The sequence below is a fragment of the Salvelinus sp. IW2-2015 genome, unplaced genomic scaffold (genome assembly GCF_002910315.2).
Source record: "Salvelinus sp. IW2-2015 unplaced genomic scaffold, ASM291031v2 Un_scaffold4607, whole genome shotgun sequence".
Taxonomy (NCBI): domain Eukaryota; kingdom Metazoa; phylum Chordata; class Actinopteri; order Salmoniformes; family Salmonidae; genus Salvelinus; species Salvelinus sp. IW2-2015.
The window spans coordinates 35057-56260 of record NW_019945877.1 but is presented as its reverse complement, the minus strand read 5'-3'; the positions used below and the strand labels follow the sequence as shown (position 1 = coordinate 56260).

At 44.0% G+C, this 21204-nt stretch overlaps 2 protein-coding genes across 2 annotated transcripts in view; both read right to left on the bottom strand.

Moving 5' to 3' along the window:
* Window positions 1-973: 973 nt before the first annotated feature.
* mid1ip1b (MID1 interacting protein 1b) lies at window positions 974-2641 on the bottom strand. The gene is made up of 2 exons (XM_024143982.2): window positions 2472-2641; window positions 974-2268 (listed from the first exon to the last, which is right to left on the bottom strand). Exon 2 carries the CDS (start codon window positions 1931-1933, stop codon window positions 1460-1462), a length of 474 nt encoding a protein of 157 aa, XP_023999750.1. The 5' UTR covers window positions 1934-2268; window positions 2472-2641; the 3' UTR covers window positions 974-1459.
* Window positions 2642-5387: 2746 nt separating this feature from the next.
* LOC112077476 (tetraspanin-7-like) overlaps window positions 5388-21204 on the bottom strand; it is a 25437-nt gene continuing 9620 nt past the window's right edge. Inside the window, 8 exon segments of the mRNA XM_024143981.2 lie at window positions 5388-5578; window positions 7231-7312; window positions 8356-8439; window positions 8520-8675; window positions 8869-8964; window positions 9214-9288; window positions 9954-10096; window positions 10099-10141. Of these exon segments, the coding sequence (XP_023999749.1) occupies window positions 7244-7312; window positions 8356-8439; window positions 8520-8675; window positions 8869-8964; window positions 9214-9288; window positions 9954-10096; window positions 10099-10141 (666 nt within the window). The 3' untranslated portion in view covers window positions 5388-5578; window positions 7231-7243.

Below are 21204 nucleotides of genomic sequence, written 5' to 3'. Positions count from 1 at the left end.
AAAGATGTATTGGGTTTTCTCCAGACATATCGTTTTGCATTCAGACCAAAAAGTTCAATTTTGGTGTCATCTGACCACAGCATCTTTTGCCACTTGGTCTCGGAATCTACAATGTGCTTTTTGGCAAAGCTCAAACGAGACTTGATGTGTTTTTTTTCTTTTTTCTTGCCACCCTCCCATAGAGGCCAGATTTGTGGAGCACTTGTGATAGTGGGCACATGCACACATTGACCAGTCTTTGCCATAAAGGCCTGAAACTCCTTCAAAGTCACCAATGGCTTCTTGGTAGCCTCTCTGATCACTCTCCTCCTTGCCCGGTCATCCAGTTTGGAGGGACGGCCTGATCTATGCGGGTCTGGGTGGTGCCATACGCCTTAACCAATGGTCTTAACTGTGCTCCGAGGGACAAAGCCTTTGAAATATTTTTATATCCATCCCGACTTGTGCCTTTTCACAACTTTATCTCGTAGATCTTTTGACAGTACCTTGCCTACCATAGTGGATTCTTTGCTTTGAATTGCACTATTGAGCAGTGGAGTCCTCTATGAACAACTGCTTTTATTCTCAACTAATCAAAGTCCTAAAATGGATCACAGATGGAAGAAAATTAGCTTGATTTGTGCTCTGGAAGGTGGTTGGTTATACCTCAGCAAGTTTGCAATTSTAAGGGGGGGTGTTCACTTATCCAAATAGGGTATTTTACTGTTTTTCTTTTGAAGACAAAAATTCCCTTGGATGTTGTGGGTTACACACCGTAAATAAAGCTGAAAAAAGTCTAAATGTATGTTTTCATTTCAGGCTGTAAGGCAACAAAAGGCGAACATTTTGAAAGGGGGACTTTCTATACCCACTGTAGGCATCAGTTCACAGACTAATCCCAATCTTACAGTTTAATCAAGTCACAAAACGATCATGCCAAAGTTGTGTACCTCTCAATAAACCAGTGACTGTGTCAAATAAACTGATCACAACATAACAATAAGCAGATGTTTAATCGCTGAGCCGTCAATTCTATAGAAAAATAAAATGGTGCTTAAATAAGGTTCACAGTTGGTGTTAATCTCTTGGAATCTCTCAAATTCAAAATAATTATCATTTGATTCCAGTTCATAGATTATCAAGCATATGATTTAGTCAATGGTATGGCAATGACTTACTGCTACATAACATATGAAATCACTGTCAGTAGGCATTATGCAATGTTGCCCAAACAAAAAATCTTCACGTGGATAGACCATCCATACAACAAGCCATTAATACACAAGACTTAGTGCAAACAATCATTCAAACAGTAGATGGAAAATGTTTAACAATGCATATGAAACACGTCTAGTAGGTTACATTTATTTATTCCCACTGTGGGAATAAARACAAACGATATCACTAGGACATRCCCCCCATTCCACTGTTCACCAATGACTTTTTATGTTATCGTCTGACACACTCAACTTTCTAGTGGTCACAGTCCACAGCCCCTTATTACAATCTCCTGATTGTACCTGTTCGTGAGGGTGTTTGCTTTCCGGGTAAGCTTGGACAGAACCGTGTGTAGTCCGGTCAAATGATAATGAAATTGTTTCTCCAAGTCATCATCATCGGATTCTATTCTGGATATGTCCAACGCGGTCACCCCCATTTTTTCTTTCCGRCTGTCGTCGGCTTGTAGGACCCCCCATTCGATGTCATTCCTGATCGATTTTAATAGCACATAGTAATTGTACATGTCCCCGTCCTGGAAATAGGTGGTTGACCCATTGCTGGCGGTTCTAATCGGTGATATCGTTTTCACCTCTTCTTCCTCGTCTAGAGGCACGTCTCTTAGCAGACTAGGAACCATCACCGTCTGATCCATGTTATTTACAGCACCAATAAATCGGTTCATTGCATTGAACAATGAATTCTTTTGATTGTACGAATCCGAAATTTGCATCATTTTTGCGAGAAACCTGACCGCGTGCAGACAATCTAGTTACCTCGCGTCACCGATGATAATGCAGTTTTACTATTCTGTCACGGTCTGAAATAAACCTTAGCAAGATAACTAGTTAATGCTCTTTATCGGATTACAATTACAAATTTAGCTGCTGCAAAAGCTTACGCAGTCCGAGGAAACGTCCAGACTTCTCAAACGTCTTGCCTGCCTTGTGAGAACTGTACTACCTAACGTTACTCACTAATTGACTAACAAGTGGCTTTTTTCTAAGGGCGTTCCCGGATCTGTCTCAGTCGAATGTTTCCCCCTCAGGCCAAAGTAACAGGATGAACGACCTGAAATAAGAGACACCATACGGTTAGTTACTTCAAGTAACGTTATTTCAGTATCATTAGTTGCATAGTAGGCCTACCAAAAATTAAGAAATCCTTACACTAGCCAATAGATGCTTCCGTTCTCAACTAACTGAATTAACAGCTAGCATTAGCTAGCTAGCCCTATTTGGAGAATAAATGTAGCTCAAGCAGTACAAACTCACCGTGATGTTATTGTCCCTGGTATTTTTCCGAATAACCACTTCACTTGTTAAACTTCTGTGGAAGGCATAAAGTCTTAATTTGACAGCTTGTTGTGAGCAAAGCGACCGATAGCGGCTTGCTAGCTTAATAAATCCTCAGCACCAGCAGGAGGACGGTGATATGCAGGAGTGGCGTACTTGCATCAGCCCACAAGCCGTAACTCCGTTTTCAGCCAATCAGATTTTAGCCGGTCTCTCACCAACCCTGCTGATTTTCTGCCAAGTCAACTCCCGTTAGAACATGTTTACTTCCTTCAAAAAAACAAAAACACCTATTTTTACCTTCCTTCCATACTTCCTATTTTGGAGAGATTATGAAGAAAATAACATAATGTCACTTCAATACTGATAACTTAAATGTGTAGTGTGAAAAACTTGCTTTCACAGTTTTAGTAAAACCAGGGCTCGTGTACATTTGAATTTGAGGGTCTCAAATGACATCCTTTCAAAGAAARACGGAGGCGAGGAAGGAATCATAATTATGCAATTTGAGTGGTGGAATAGAGCAGGCTCATCTGAGGAAACTAGCGACGTGTTGAAGCAGGAGTTTAATTCAGGCTGGGGCTGCGTCATTCCTGCRCACAAAAACACTTTAAGTAGTAGGTGTACTAGTGACAATTTTAACAATGTATACACTATCAACAAAGTAGTTCGTTTTTTTTGCTSTATCAACATAGTATAGTTTCTGATGCGTAACAGATTCATGATCACGAATACGGATGTCCATTGTGAATAGTTACATTTTAACAAACGGTAAGGATTTCATTGGATGTTGTTCTTGTTCGTAATTTTTTTTACAGTCAAGCCCAAATATATCCTATTAAATTACTCTAATTGCTAATTCTATGGTCAAGCCTGCCTCACGAACACCCTTTCTAGACGGGATCGCGAATACGTTTTTCATAGATGTGATAGTGACACCGTGGGGTAAAAAATATTATTGCTACCTGTAAATTATATTGGATCTATCAGGGGCAGAATTAATTAATGATGATTAACTACCCACCTTATATCAACAACAAAAAATACTCGGTTCTAGAAACAAAAGAGAGAGTAAATATCTCACAACAGAAGCTCACAACTGAAACGATGTAATGGCCATTTTATTAATATATTCAAGATCACAATTGTTCACAATATCAACATACATTTGTTGGCATGCTAGCTGGTGATGCATTTTAAAACGTTATTTTTTTTATACAAAGTCTTATTTCATCTGTCCAATTTTGGATTGAGAGATTAATTGATCATGTACATTGGTTTTATACTGATCCAACGAAAACACAGAGTAACTTCAGAATGCGTCAAAACCCCAAAACAAAACAAAAACCTAAAAGAATCGTAGTAATTACAGAAATAGAATCTTGGAACCAGCTTGCTGTACTCACATACCAGTTGAATTAAACCAGTAACAGTGTCAGTGACCTCGGTGGTCTGCCCCACTCCATTCTACCCCCAGGCGCCCACTAAAGCTTAGTATACCTACAGTCATTACCACCTAAGAGGTTGCTGTCATATTACTGATTCTACATTTAAGTAATACACAAAAGTGGCAAATCTTCAGAAAGTGGTATTTCATTTGATTGTTCCAAGCCAGAGCAATGACAGACCGAATCGAGCTCGAACACCTCAAGTCCTACCACTGAGAATGACTCTCTCTATCTCTCTCTTACTCTCTCTTTCTCTCACTGGACACAGACATCAATTCATCGTCTATTCCACGTCATTTCATTGAAATGACGTGGAAACAACGTTGATTCAGCCAGTGTGTGCCCAGTGGGCTCTCTCTCTGTCTACCAATCCCATATAGTGAGAAGCAAACGGCAACAACAAAAGACCGGAAGTAGAATAGTCTTCTCATATCATCAGAAAGCAGTGCTGACTCAATGAAACTCTAGTTTGTGCAGCGATCCCACTCCGTTTTACTATCCTTGTCTGTTCTCCAGCACATCCAGTTCTCTCTCTCTCGTCAGGGGGGAGGGAGTTGGAACCGAATGTACTGGGGTGTGGCGGCGGAGAGAGAGAGAGAGAGAACCGAATGTACTGGGGTGTGGCGGCGGAGAGAGAGAGAGATGGATGTACTGGGGTGTGGCGGTGGAGAGAGAGAGAGAGAGAGCTGGATGTGCTGGAGAACGGACAAGGATAGTAAAATAGAGTAGGATCTCAAGCAGAAGGTGAATGTGTAAAAACATTTGAACACCAAAACTGGGGTTAAAACCAGAAAAATGGCTGTGTCTCAGTCTACTGTTATAGAAACACACATGACTAGTTAAGACTTTTAAAATGAAATAAAATATTACAACAACAAAACAACATTATGACTAACTGACTGACAGACAGAAGGCAAAGGGGAGGGAGTGGCAGAGATCACCAAGTACAGGACTCAACTGAATACAGAGGATCTAAACGCATAACAAATACACATCCACAGAGAGCAACTTGCACAAGGTCATTTAGAGTGATAGTCATTAGAAGCAGGATGTAGGTTTACTGTAGTCCATGTAGCAGCAAAAAGCAGACGCTGTGTGTGTGTGTGTGTGTGTGTGTGTGTGTGTGTGTGTGTGTGTGAGAGAGAGTGTGTGTGTGTGTGTCAGTTAGAGAAACTCAGTCCCTTCTGAGTGGGCTCAAGTTTCTTTCAAAGACCTCATATAGGAAATTCTGATGGCATCTCTCAAATTATTTCCTGGAAATTTAGACTGGGGAAGATAGCCGTCGAACGAGGAGCTATGTTGCATCAAGGCAATTTCTTAGGAATATTGTCAACTTGTGTAAGTGGAGATTGGTACTGTTTGAATTAGGCATGGCATGCCTGGATCAGAGCATATGGCTGAGGCAGGTGCTAATCGACAACCATTCATTTTTAGAAGAATTAAGGTCTTGAAAGGAAACATTTTTAATCATGGCATGATGGCATATTAAGGAATGTGTTCAAACAGATGAAAGAGAGAAAAAGAGAGCGATAAAGTAAGGAAGATAAGGAYTGGAAAAGTAAGAATGGAGTGTGCCAGCGTTTGGGTGTGTTCRTCCCCAGTTTCCAAGGTGACGTGTACTCTCTCCRCCTGGTCTCCCTGGAAGGAAACAAATAACAAAGGTGCCGACAATCACAGAGAGACTCAACATGATTGTGTGTGTACGTGTGTGTCTGCGCATGTGTGTCTACATTCCCTGAAAACACCATCACCACCACCCATAATCAGTGAAACCGAAGGGATCCTCTCTTTTGGAACTTGTCACCTGAAGCTTTTGAAAGACAGATCTCCCTGAGAAGTCTCTGCAGGGCCGCCACACAGCCTGAGGGATAGCCATTTGTCTGCTGTAATGAGCGGAGCCTTTGGACTGTGATGTGTGTAAGAAGCCTAAATGCCACTCTCTCTCTGCACCTGTAGAACACAGTCTGTCGGTTAACCCTCCCGGAGCCTCCCGTGCCAGGCTTCAGGTCTATTTAGAGCCTGAGGCTTCTGAAGTGACAAAGCAGCCAACCAGTGTCTGGTGGATAGGAGCCAGTAACAGTTTCTGCAAGCTTCGAATTGACAATGACGCTCTGGTGAAGCTCGGCCATGCTAACCGCTAGCAGGCTAAACACATCAGCTACCTATGAGGTTAAGCCAGTGTTCATAGGGGGGAGAAGTGGGGGATTCTAACTCTTTAAGGCATAATCACGCCACACAGCCCTGCCAACACGGTATAAATCAGAGTGTTTAATTGCGAGCCAAACAGCTTTATTATAATCCACAGCAGCACAGTCGGGGACGGCCAATTAGAGGGGCCTGCTGGGAAGGTGTGAGCTAGCGATAACCACCTTGCATAGTGAGATCACGTTTGTGTGTGTGTGTGTGTTTTGAGTACGACTTGCAGGGGCTGTAGGGGTTCCAGCCATGGAGGTCTGTGACACAACCTTATTACACTGGATGCATTGCACTTAGTCACAGAGACAAATAGCACTACACAAGTCTGTGTGTGTGTGTGTGGTGTGTGTGTGTGTGTGTGTGTGTGTGTGTGTGTGTGTGTGTGTGTGTGTGTGTGTGTGTGTGTGTGTGTGTGTGTGGTGTGTGTGTGTGTGTGTTGTTTGTGTGTGTGTGTCACTCTTGGGTACCACTGCAGATAATGACCTATTTTGTATTCTACATGAGTCAAATGAAATGGAGTCCATTGCCCATGTTGTGAATGGCTGCTGATCATACAAGGATTTATACATTGCTAGACATGACCGCCTTGTTGACCTGATAGCCAGCGAGGTGGGACAAGTGGTCTCACCAACAGCACGCATGCATAAACACAGGTTTTCCTGTGTGCCAGATGTTGTTGTTGTGGGGGGAGGCCAGGGGGAGGTGTTCGTTTTGGAAGTGGGCTGCTCATTGGACYGCTACATGGAGCAGGCCTTTGCTGAGAAGCTGCTTAAATACCAGCCCCTCGTGGCATGCTGGGACAGCCTGGGGTGGAGGTGCAAGCTGGTGGGGCTGATATTTGTCAGTCTCGGCCACATACACAGGCTTGRAGTGCGTGGCCTCCAGATTGCGGGCCTGACAAAAACTAGGGCAAAGCAATTGGCTAGGTACTGCTCTGTTTCAGCTGTCGTGGGCAGCCTAGCTGTTTGGAGAAGGATGTGCTTTCTGTACCCTTGAGTGCCATGCACACAGGGACCTTTGAAATGTTTGGATCCTTTTTTTGTAAATTTGATTGGMGTATTCAAATAAAGTATTTGTGTGTGTGTCAGACTCACCTGCACCTCACTGCTACACCATCTCATATTGGTTGGCAGTGATAAGCCGCGACAGACAGCATGCCAACAGCATACCAATTGACTGGAGGGAAAGAGAGAGTGAAAAAGAGAGAGAAAGAGAGAGTGGCAGAAAGAGAGAGAGAGTGGGAGAGAGAGAAAAATAGAGAGGGGGGGTGATGAAAATGAGTCAGTTCCAACAGCACACAAATCATCTCTCTTAGAGGTCCTCAGTCTTCCCTCCATCCTCCCCCCTCTTCCCTCCACCCTTCCCCTCTTCCCTCCACCCTCCCCCTCTTCCCTCCATCCTCATTGCCGGGGGATGGAGGGACAAGGAGGGATCAGGGAAGGAGGAGAGGAGGGATCAGGGAAGGAAGAGAGGAGGGATAGGGATAAGATGCATTAAAGGGGTGGCTGCTCCTCTAAGAGGTGTCATTGATCTCTCTCTGCCACCCCTCCTTCTCCCCTCGCCGCTTCCCTCCATAACGTTTACGGTGCAATTAATGGGCTCGGGACTGCAGAAGAGCAGGCCGTCGCAGGTCACAGCYTCCACGGAGACACACATACACTCTCACTCTCTCTACCTACCTCCCCCAGGCCCATTAAGGGTAATGGAGGGGGTCGCTGTGACGACGAGCGGCGCTGTGGGGCTAATCGAGCATGTCAGCCCGAGCAGGAGGTAACGACCACACTCGCGCAGAGTAGAGAGAGAGAGGAGAGAAATGAGGAGAGAGCGAAGGAGGGAGAGGAGCAATGAGGAGAGAGGGAGAGAGAGGAGAAATGAGGAGAGAGAAGAGGAATGGAGAGAGAGGGAGCTGGAGAAGGAAGGAGGTAGGGGAGAGAGAGAGTGTGTGTGTGTCTGTATGCGTATGTGGAAAAGCGAGAGGGATGGAGAACGTGTGTGTGTGCTCTTGTACTCTGGTCTGTATAATAGTTCCCGAGGCGCGCCTGAATGGCATGTGTGTGATGGAACAGGCTCTGAGTGGCGGACTCGCTGATTGGGTCTGAAGGAGCAGCGGTGAACATCGCCCCAGCCGTGTGTAATCATTAATAACCTGCACTGGGCGCACACMCWCACACACACACAGAAGGAGAGTGGAAGAACAGCTGGCCCATACTGTTACTTACTTGTGAGACAGCTATTCCAAATGTCACTCCAGCAATGATCCCCATGTTAGTCTCAATGAAGTCAGTCACCAGCTCATAACAGCCCTGTAGAAGACAAGACAAGTGAGTGTATTTGTCAGTGTGTACGGTGTGTGTCTGTCTGTCCGTGTGTGTGTGTGTCTGACCTGCTGGTGGACCTTGCTGGGGGCTATGGTGACATTGCGCAGGTCAGAAGCGTTACAGTCAGAGATGCTGGCACAGCAGCTGGGTGGGATGCCGTTGTTAGGGAACCAGATACTGGACAACCAGCTGGTGTAGTTCAACACACCACAGCATTTCAACTGGAGGGAGAGAGGGGGATGGAGAGCGATGGAGAGGGAGAGAGGGATGGGAGAGGGAGGGGAGAGAGAGAGAGAGAGGGATGGAGAGAGCAAGAGAGATAGAGAGAGAGAGGGGGGTTGGAGAGAGAGGGATTTATCACAATCCGTTTTTAATCACAACCCTAATTTGGCTGTCAAAGTGACCATCACTCACACTGCGCTGCACATTGTCCACAGCCAGGCTCCTCTCGTCCTGGGAATTGTAGTTCTTCACTGCCTCACTGAAGGTCCTCTGGAAGGTTCCCTTTATCTGGGAACACAAACACACAGTTCTTGTTGTGTTCATAGCTTCTCCTGTTGTGAAACAGATGGACACTCTGACTGACGAATTCTGCCCACTGGGCACACACTGGTTGAATCAACATTGTTTCCACGTCAGTTCAACAAAATTACGTTGAACTAACGTGGAATAGACGTTGAATTGACATCTGTGCCCAGTGGGTGGGTACTCATGATCCTGTGGGTGAGTGCCAGAGGCAGGTATGGCAGGGCTACCTACCTCATGACGAAAGACAAAGCCGGAGATGCCAGCCACAAGCTCTGCCAGGAAGATCAGGGACAGGAACATGGCGTACTGCAGAGAGAGGGCACACAGGGKGCCACAAAACGGCCACTGAGTTACTGTGTATATTTTGCAGACTTTCTCACCATTTGCTCACAATAAGATCATCGAAACACTGAAAGGAACGTTGAATGAGAGTAGGAAAGGAAGACCTTTTTAGAAGGAAAGAAATCAAAAACTAAACAAAGACAGAAACAAGGACAGAAACAAACCCACTGGGCACACACTGGTTGAATTAACGTTGTTTCCACGTCATTTCAATGTTATTACATTGAACAATTGTGCGAACAGATGTTGATTCTGTTTCTTCCCCAGTGGGGAAACACATTTGAGAAACACATTTAGTTACTCGGATGACAAACTTCTCCTAGCTCTCACCAACTTCTCCTAGCTCTCACCAACTTCTCCTAGCTCTCACCAACTTCTCCTAGCTCTCACCAGCTTCTCCTAGCTCTCACCAGCTTCTCCTAGCTCTCATCAACTTCTCCTAGCTCTCACCAAATTCTCCTAGCTCTCACCAACTTCTCCTAACTCTCACCAACTTCTCCTAGCTCTCGCCAACTTCTCCTAGCTCTCGCCAACCTCCTAGCTCTCGCCAACTTCTCCTAGCTCTCGCCAACTTCTCCTAGCTCTCGCCAAACTTCTCCTAGCTCTCACCAACTTCTCCTTGCTCTCACCAGCTTGAGCATCCATGGGCTCCCGCGGCAGGTAGCGAAGCATCCAAACAGTCCGAACACGATGATGCATGTTCCGGTGCCGATGAGAACATAAGGAGCGTTGGTGGAGCTGTCAGCGATGATAGATATGTACGCACCCAGCATAAACTTCCCCATAGTCCCACAGCTAAGAGGATCGCCCCCGTGATCTGGACAGAGAGAGAGAAGAGAGAGAGAGGGGGGGCGGAAGAAAGGGTGAAAGACAGCATTAGAGCCCTGTCACTAAAAAGTCATCAAGGGCCTCACTGGAGGTTTCAGACCCATAGAGATGATAGGTGGCACAACTGTAACACAACCATCACAGCTTCATGCTAAATGACACGTTACATATGATATMAAATGCCAGTGGTCTGTTTAAGCAGTCGTCCATAAAATCAGTCAATTTCTCTGTGTAATAAACCATTGATTACACTGTAAATTATACACTGCCGATCTACTATAATGCTGTTAGTGGCACTGGAGATAGCTCTTTGCTGCCACCCAATGAAAGAAACTGAATCCTCACTGCATGGCTCATGAGACAGAAGAGAAAGCGAGACATTTTATAGGCTCCTTTTTTCTGGTTAAAATAACTAACACTTACTAAGTAGACCAGACCCAGCTGCTGTCAAGTTTTCAAGATATTTCACTTTCAAAATACAGAAATCATACCGTATGATGATTTCTGTATTTTGAAAGTTACATATCTTGAAAACTTGAGTGCCGACAAGCAAAACATTTTGGGACAATGTCAACAATGGGTCAATGAAACAAATACAAATTCCATRAAGTAGATGGGAACTGTGAACATTTGTTTCAATGGCAAACKGSCTTTATGGGATATCTTGATTTTTCCYCCATCTTTGGCCCTACTCATGAATGATGACTGGTTCCTGACCATGTGTCGTGACCAGGAAAAACTCCATATTCATAAGGCGAAAAACTATTTTTTTCGTAGAAGGTTAGTAGAACCTACGCCACAGGTTAGGATAATTAATGTAGCAGGTTAGGAAACAGAGGTTAAGGTTAGGAAATGGGTTAGGGTTAGGTTTAGCGAAAATACTCTCCTAACCTACTATGAAAATCACTTTGTATCGAAGTGGCGTGAAAAGAGTGACTGAGTGAATGCAGGCCTTCCAAAAGCCCACCCAACACCAGCATGCATTAGTCGCTGTTGACTGAACGCTTCGCTCTCTCTATGATATATACACTAGATGACTAATAGGGGACGCTGGGTTGAAGCAAACACACCTCCCTCTTGMCTCTAACCCTGGGTTATGATGCATTTTGTCAGTGCATCATACAAAACCATCTTCCCATTCTTTTATGTTGTTGTTATATTTGTGTGTTTCTACTAGTGCTTATTATGTGCACCCAATGATGTATATAAACCCTGGATTGTGATTCTATGWATTGGCCATTGAGAGGCTTTGAAGCCACTTGTCGGCCATATTGGCACTCCCCAGTAGGACCAGTCCACCATTGGAATACATGGGATGCTACTGTATTTCAGTTAAATGTTTCAAGAACATGTATTTAAGTATTTTTTGTTGAAGTGGGGACAGTAACATTAGTYATAAAACAAATTATACTTTAAGGAAAATYTTTTCATATATTGTTATTTTATGTTTAGCTCACATAATWTAATAGTATGCATTAATGTGTCTGTAACAGAATAAACGAGGCAAAAACAAATGTACACATTAATACATGCATTTCTATTGCTTCGAAATATGTTTTACAACTGTAAGGGAGTGCCAACACACCCCCTATCAGCCATCTAGTGTATAAATACATAATTGTGTGCACCAGACTATTCTGTGTAGAGCCCTCTAGTAGTGTGTTCTTGAACCAGCAGATGGTGCTGTGGTTATTGGTAAAGACTGGAATTTGGTATTTTATTAGGATCCCCATTAGCTGTTGCAAAAGCAGCAGCTACTCTTCCTGGGGTCCACACAAAACATGAAACATAATACACAATGACACAATACAGAACATCATTAGACAAGAACAGCTCAAGGAATACAGCAGTGGCACGTCCACCTGTCTTGATGAGGYAAAAAATCATAAAAACTGTTCTGAACAGTGTGAGATTGTGGGTCTAGAAAGGTAGGCTACTACTGGTACTATCTAACCTCAACATGTACCTGGTAAATGATTATTTTTCTTTAACCTTTATTTAACTTGGCAAGTCAGTTAAGAACAAATTCATATTTACAATGACGGCCTACCCGGACGACGCTGGGACTCCCAATCACAGCCCATGGTGATATAGTCTGGAATTGAACCAGGGTCTGTAGTGACACCTCTAGCACTGAGCTGCAGTGCCTTAGACGGCTGCGCCACTCGGGAGCCCCACATATACACATACACAAAAAACATGACAGATATGAATCTACTCCTCCATATCATTAAATTCATGTGGAGTGAAAAGTGGGTTAATGTATTCACTTTGGGGATTTGGGGTCCTTGTTCAAAGCCGGGGTTCCACTCAAGGACTGGGTTCTCCATGGAGTTCATCTCTATATCTCTCCATTATTATTAATATATGCATATTTAAGTCATTAATTAACAGCATCTGTGTGGTAGGGAAGATCAGGAATCAGGATTACATCTAAAATTACAATAACTGGAGTTCCTTTCTTTGTAAAACCAGTTAGCAGTTTGCAGGGTTGGGTCAAGGTTTTCTTCATAGTTAAGGTGGCTAGTCGTCCCTTACTAGCATAGCAATGATGTCACTGAAGAAACTATCACCCCTGCCCTCAACCATAACTAAATATGCTTATCTTATCTCACCTTATAGCTTGTAGCCTCTGGTAGAAGCTCACTCCTTCCTTACACAAGCCAGAAGGCGTTGGCTCAGCTGGTGTGAGATCTGAACGCAGTATCATAAGACTCTTTGCCCACCAGTGCTCTGCCATAAATATCAGCCTATTCAATTTAACCAGGCAAGTCAGTTAAGAACAAATTATTATTTACAATGACAGCCTAGGAACAGTGGGTTAACTGCCTTGTTCAGGGGCAGAACGACAGATTTTTACCTTGTGAGCTCAGGGATTTGATCTAGCAACCTTTCGGTTACTAGTCCAACACTCTAACCATTAGGCTACCTGCCGCCCCAAACCAATATGTGTCTAACCCACACAGAACAGCAGCAGAGGAAGACTTTATCGGAGAGATCTATATCAAAGATGGTGGATAAATAAAGAGGTCCCACTCAAGCCGTTTACCATTGAAAGAAATGGTCGCAGTTCTGGTCTGCTTAAGGGGTGGCTCTCCCATAGGCCCCAATGCATTAGCAGCTGGGTCTGGTCTGCTTAGTTCATTGACTGGACATGAACCAGAAAAAAGCCCCCCCCCCCCAGATCGGTGTGTCTCATGGCCATGCTAATGACTGTGTGACACAGATACCAGAGCTGCATGCTGCTGAGGCACAGAAATAACTGCATCACCACAGTTTCAGACCAGGAAGGAGTGCATGGTAGTAGTGGCACAGCTAAGAAATTCCCGTATCATTGCTATGCCTCATGGTTAACATGACAACGAACACGGCAGAGAGGAAGCACATGGAAAAAGGTTACCGTTAACCACTGATACAGGGTTCAGATATTTTGTCATTCCCCTGATGGTTAAGTTTAGGATAGGAGTTAGAGAGATCTGATCCTAGATCTGTGGTAAAGGGCAACATCTACTCGAGCAGTGGCACAGCGGTTGCATCCCAAAATGGCACCCTATTCCCTACATAGTGCACTTCCCATAGGGCTCTGGTCAAAAGTAGTGCTCTATATAGGAATAGGGTGCCATTTGGGAAGTGTCAGCTCCCTGTAGCCACCATGCGTTGGGAAATGTTGTTGTGATTCTGAGCATGTCTGGCGTTGGCCGTGCGTCAGAGGCCCGCTGACACATACAGAGCAGCCTGCCGCCCCCTCACTGTCTGCCTGCCTCCCTCACTGCCCCTCCCTGTTGCCATTTCCCTCCCTCCCTGGCTCCCTCCCTCCCTGTCTACTTGCCTGCCTCCCTGCCTGCCTCCCTCCCTGTCTGTCTGTCTCCATCCCTGTCTGCCTGCCTGATTACCCAAGAACACAGCATGAGAAGGAACAGCAACACTCTCACAGAGAGAGAGAGAGAAAGAGAGAGAGAGAGAGAGAGAGAGAGAGAGAGAGAGAGAGAGAGAGAGAGAGAGAGAGAGAGAGAGAGAAACAGAGCACGAAAGAGAGGAAGACAAAGGGAAGGAAGAGAGAGTGTATTTAGTGCGAGATAGAAGAGAGAGAGATTAAGAGAGCGAGAGATGAGTCACTGCCCGACATGTAGCATGACACTTAGACAGCGCTGGTAGAACACATCTGAGAGATAGCATATGAGTGAGTTCTCTCTGTCCCCATCTCATGCCCATCCACTGTCCTTCTCTAGTAATGTCTGGGAGCAGCGGTAGGTTCATTTCCCTGTAATGTACCGTTTCCCTGTCCCCAGTTCTCCTCTCTCTCTACAGTGTCATGTCTTATTCAACGTGACACTATGAATGATTCATGGAGCCATCTGCTTAGCAAGCGAGGGGCTTCCCTCCCTACATGCTCCATCAGCAGGGGGTACCGTCCTAGGAGGGATTAAGGGGAGAGGTGTGTGTGGGTTGTGTGTGTTTGGTGTGTGTGTGTGTGTGTGTGTGTGTGTGTGTGTGTGTGTGTGTGTGTGTGTGTGTGTGTGGTGTTGTGTGTGTGTGTGTGTTGTGTGTGTGTGTGTGTGTGTGTGTGTGTGTGTGAGAGGACTGACAAAAAGAGCCCCGACTAAAATGAAGCAGAGACTGTGTGGTGTGTTGCAGTCGGCGGCCATATTGGCCTCAGTTAACTCAGCAGGGCTATGTGTTTAAGTATTTATGTGTACTGTATATTATCTCAGCTGTGACGTTACACCACTGTCATGAGACATGGTCACAGGGTTTCAACCCTTTATTGCCAGTTAAACGGCACGTGTTTCGYTTACATTAAAAATAAATTCAACATCTGAAACACAAATGTATACACGATCCTAGATGACGAAGTCCCTTTACACTGTGATGTACTGTATGTAGCCTATGCTGATTTTGAGTGAACTAGYGCTTTCAGAGTAGGAATAGGTAAGTCAGCCATTTTACCTATAAACACTGAAGTTCCCAGTCTGTTAAAGTGAGCCACTTTTATCAGAGTCCGTCGCGGATGGTGCACATTTCAACACCAGATTGGAGTCTTCACACAGCCTGACAGAGGTAATGGAATTCGTCAGCTATGGCAATTTTCCCTCCGGACATTCCCCTCATCCGTCTATCACTGCAGCTGCAGGCCTCGCAGAAATACAAAATGAGGTTTGTGAAGATAGTGGTACAACCACATGCTGTTTCTTACTGACGATGGGTTCGAGGTAATATTTCTTGGCAAGCTACCAGCACCCGTATGCAGTCCCAATACATCTGGTTGATAGCAAACCATTTGTGGCTGTTAATATACAGAACAAGAAAGGAACTAGAAATAAGAGCACCATGACAACTCCTCAGACGTTGAAAAAGGTCAATCCTGATGGGTAGATTCATGTTGTTTTCTGTGACAACAGAGTAAGGCAGARGCCAGGACAGCATGGGGTCACCACTGTCACCACTCAGAGGATTAGGATGAACAGTTGGGGATTGTTATGTCATGACGTTGTTCCAAGCAGAGTTGCCACTGAAGGTTGAGCTCYAAATGTTTTTMGATGTCAGGATTGCTCATATCCAGAGACACTTGATGTAGATGAAATGTAATGTAGCGGCCTATTTGTCTGAGCTAGCTTGAAAAGATCCACAACTCACCCCAAACTTTTCTAGACAAGACTAGACTTCCAAGAACTGATGTGGGACGATATGTACTCTAGTGTGATTTCACTTTCARATCTCATAGTGTGATACGTAGAGGTGTCAGAATCCTGTCCTGGAGCTGAGGTATTGGGCCGACAGCAACAACTGTTCAACCTGTTTTGATTGTCTTACTTATTGCTCTCTTCTAGCACTCTCCTGACTCTCCTCAAAAGAGTGGCTCKGTGATACCAGGAACWATCKCCAGAAAAACACTAACAYAAAGAGATTTGTCGCCAAACAATAATGAATAATTGATTKGATTTAGAGAGCTTTTCCAGATGCTCAGACTAGACGCTTCACATTGTGTAAGAGGAAACACACGTCATCCACCACCACTGGGCAGGGACTGTGATTGGAGGTGCCTCTATGTACAAATGAGAGGGCTGGGGCCGAGGCCTGACTAATGGTCCGACCATCTGCSCTGGCAGGTGCACTGACGCTCATGCAAACATGAGACGACATCACACCTTTATGCTGTGCCACTGTGAGCTGCAGGAAGAGCCTTTGAGATAGAGCTTTAGCTTCGGTAGAAATACAGTAAGGGGAACATGATGAAGAGATACACATGCAAGGCATTTAGGTAGGAGACCCCCTTGGATCATTATTATTCTGTATCTGAAAGACAAGCAAGGCACTTGTGTTTGCTTTGGTGTTGCATCAACAGGAATGGCCGCTCTGTTCTGCTCTGTTCTGTTTTGCTCTGTTCTGCTCTGTTCTGCTCTGTTCAGCCCTGTTCAGCCCTGTTCTGTTATGTTCAGCTCTGTTGTGCTTTGTTCTGTTCTTTTCTGCTCTGCTCTGTTTGGTTCTGCTCTGTTTCTTTGGATCCTGCTGTTCCTGGAGCAGGGAAGCAGGGGGAGCCACACCCCTATGTTCCCTATAGGATTCCAGCCACTCACAGCAGGACTACAGTCACACTCCATCCTCCCCTAGGAGKCAGCTAAACAACACTGAGCCACTTCCTGACAGATTAAACACAGCACGTTAATGATGCCTGGAGGAAAGCACCATCAACAACAGAACAGACACCTTTTAACAAGCCGTTCATCTGGCTCACACACTCATCCAGCTTTTTTTCCTTTAAAAACAACACGGCTACAATCAAACCAGACAGACAAAAGAAACTGTGGAGATACAGGGATTCAGTGTGTCCCCAGAACAGTCGCTCACTGGATGGCAGAGCGGGAGAATTGGCAGGGAGGGTGATGTAGAAATGAAAAGAGCACTTTAGATTTCAAAGGGGAAGCGCACCCCTCCTTCTCCCCTTAGCAGAGACATGATCAAAGCCACTGTTGTTCTATGGGCGCTCAAAGCCAGGCTCTTATAGTTGAATCTTGTTCAAATAAAATGTTTTTTTGTTTGTTATATATTTGTTTACTTTAGGATGGGGGGGTTGAAGGGGGACTAGAATCAGAGTGAAAGCGAAACCCCAATCTGAATTCTGTTACAGAAATCTTGACATCTGACTGTGTTTTATTGAAACTCCAATGTGGTGTTCAAGAAATGTTATGTTGCATAACTGACAGCCCACATGAAGAAATACTTACTATAGAATTCTGTAGTWTACTGTATAATACTARACTACACACTGTAGTATCCCTCAATCATGTGTAGTACTTACTATAGAATTGTGTAGTACACTGTAGAATACTATAGTTAATACTACAGTATTATCCCTTCAAAAAACACATGTCAGCAAAAAACAAACAGCCCGTAAAACACAACAGTTTTTTAACTATAGTAACAGTACAGTATTTAATTTGCATATAACCTGCCTATTCCCCTCCCCCATATCCCAATTTGTGCCAGCCATAAGTGAGAAACCTACATGCCAAGTACAGTATAGACCATATATTGTGTTGTAGAAGAACTGAAGTCTCAACTATCCATTCAGACTCCAGTCCTACCTACCTACAGGTTATGGAGAATGAGCTCTTTTACAATTTGTCCTGTAGGATAATAAAGATAATAAAACAAAAACACTATAGTAAATACTACAGCAATGTCTGCAAAAACACTACAGTAATGTCTACATAAACACTATAGCAATGTCTACAAAAACACTATAGCAAATACTACAGTAATGTCTACAAAAACACTATAGTAAATACTACAGCAATGTCTACAAAAACACTATAGTAAATACTACAGCAATGTCTACAAAAACACTACAGTAATGTCTACAAAAACACTATAGTAAATACTACAGCAATATCTACAAAAACACTATAGTAAATACTACAGCAATGTCTACAAAAACACTATAGTAAATACTACAGCATATATACAAAAACACTATAGCAAATACTACAGTAATGTCTACAAAAACACTATAGTAATGTCTACAAAACACTACAGTAATGTCTACAAAACACTATAGTAATACTACAGTAATGTCTACAAAAACACTATAGCAAATACTACAGTAATGTCTACAAAAACACTATAGCAAATACTACAGTATGTCTACAAAAAAACTATAGTAATGTCTACAAAAACACTATAGTAAATACTACAGTAATGTCTACAAAAACACTATAGTAAATACTACAGCAATATCTACAAAAACACTATAGAAAATACTACAGTAATGTCTACAAAACACTATAGTAATGTCTACAAAAACACTATAGTAAAAACTACAGCAATGTCTACAAAAACACTATAGCAAATACTACAGCAATGTCTACAAAAACACTATAGCAATGTCTACAAAACACTATAGTAAATACTACAGTAATGTCTGCAAAAACACTACAGTAATTAATTTGTGCGTGCTTGACAGCATGGATCAGAAAGTTTGATTTCGCTTGATGGCAGCCCTAACAGTATTACAATGATTGCTTTGTTGCGGACCATTAAATTCACTTAGTCTGTGTAGTGAGTGGTCAATAACATTCACCTCTGAAATACAAACATTCTACTCCAGAGGACTTTGGTGTTTCTAGAGTGAATCTGTGCTTCTAACATAACCAACTGGAACTACAACAATGATAGAACTCCAAGATGACTCTGTAATGCATGTTGATGGGGGTCAACGACAGAATTCTCTACAACAATGATAGAACTCCAAGATGACTCTGTAATGCATGTTGATGGGGGTCCGACAGAATTCTCTACACCATTGATAGAACTCCAAGATGACTCTGTAATGCATGTTGATGGGGGTCAACGACAGAATTCTCTACACCATTGATAGAACTCCAAGATGACTCTGTAATGCATGTTGAATGGGGTCAACGACGGAATTCTCTACACCATTGATAGAACTCCAAGATGACTCTGTAATGCGTGTTGATGGGGGTCAACGACAGAATTCTCTACACCATTGATAGAACTCCAAGATGACTCTGTAATGCATGTTGATGGGGTCAACGACGGAATTCTCTACACCATTGATAGAACTCCAAGATGACTCTGTAATGCATGTTGATGGGGGTCAACGACGGAATTCTCTACACCATTGATAGAACTCCAAGATGACTCTGTAATGCATGTTGATGGGGTCAACGACAGATTTCTCTACATCATTGATAGAACTCCAAGATGACTCTGTAATGCATGTTGATGGGGGTCAACGACAGAATTCTCTACACATTGGAGGTAACGAACACAGACAAGAAGACAAGATGGGAAGTGTTGTGCTGCGTCAAGGTGGGATAATGATATCCTAGTAAAGTGACAGCCATATTGTGCATCCTTGGCTGAGCACACCCACAGGCCTCCTTCTCTGCACTACTCTTCAAACCCAGAGGGATTGACTGTGCTTCCGAAGTGAAAAGCAAGATGGAAATGATTGCATTTATACTGTAACATTAGAGTTGACTACTCTGAGCTATACAGTAGTAGCTGAAACAGCTAGCAGAGATGAAGGTAAGGGTAACTCTCAACCATGGTTTATATGTAAATGTCTGTTCACTTTTGATTAATGACAGGGAAGGAGAGAGAGAAGAGAGAGACAAAGAGAGAGGGAGAGAGAAGACAAAGAGAGAGAGAGAAAGAGGGAAAAAGAGAGAGAGAGAGAGAGAGACAAAAAGAGAGGCAGAGAAAATGTGAAAGAGAAACAAACGGAGAAGGCAGAACGAGGGGGATAGAGAAGAAAGAGGGATTCACATTATTCACTGGTGCTGGCAGGGTTTCTGAGTTGGACTGTCATTAGTTCATTAAAGGCTCAAAATGGTGCCAAGTAAGTACGATGCTTGGGAATGAAACTATAAGCTCAACAAGGATCCCTTGCTCTCTCAGCAAAGCTGTGGGTCCATTCTACAGTGAAGGCACCAAACTGAACCAGGCAATACACAGAACCAACGGGGAGTTCATCTCCGTGGCAACGGCAGTCTCAGCAGCCCGCCTGCCTGCCAGCCAGCCTGCGTGGCCATGAGAGTTACTATTGCGCTGTGTTGGTCTCACTATAACCTGCCATTGTCCCTGTTTTCAACACCCAATACTTTTCTTCTGCGCCATGTTGTTATTGGATAGGTGTAAACAGGCAGCCTGGCAGGCAGCAGTGTTGTTATTGATAGGTGTAACAACAGGCAGTCTGGCAGGCAGCAGTGTTGTTATTGGATAGGTGTAACACAGGCAGCCTGGCAGGCATCAGTTGTTGTTATTGGATAGGTTGTAACAACAGGCAGCCTGGTAGGCAGCAGTGTTGTTATTGGATAGGTGTAACAACAGGCAAGCCTGGCAGCATCAGTGTTGTTATTGGATAGGTGTAACAACAGGCGCCTGGCAGGCATCAGTGTTGTTATTGGGATAGGTGTAACAACAGGCAGCCTGGTAGCGAGCAGTGTTGTTTATTGGATAGGTGTAACAACAGGCAGCCTGGCAGGCATCAGTGTTGTTATTGGATAGGTGTAACAACAGGCAGCCTGGTAGGCAGCAGTGTTGTTATTGGATAGGTGTAACAACAGGCAGCCTGGCAGGCATCAGTGTTGTCATTGGATACTGTGTAACAACAGGCAGCCTGGCAGGCAGCAGTGTTGTTATTGGATAGGTGTAATAACAGGCAGCCTGGCAAGGCAGCAGTGTTGTCATTGGATATGTTGTAACAAAGGCAGTCTGGCAGGCATCAGTGTTTGTTTTTGGATAGGTGTAACAACAGGCAGCCTGGCAGGCAACAGTGTGTTATTGGATAGGTGTTAACAACAGGCAGCCTGCAGGCAACAGTGTTGTTATTGGATAGGTGTACATAACAGGCAGCCTGGCAGGCAACAGTGGTTGTTATTGGATAGGTGTAATAACAGGCAGCCTGGCAGGCAGCAGTGTTGTTATTGGATAGGTGAAACATCAGGCAGCCTGGAGGCAACAGTGTTGTTAATGGATAGGTGTAATAACAGGCAGCCTAGCATGCAGCAGTGTTTGTCATTGGATATA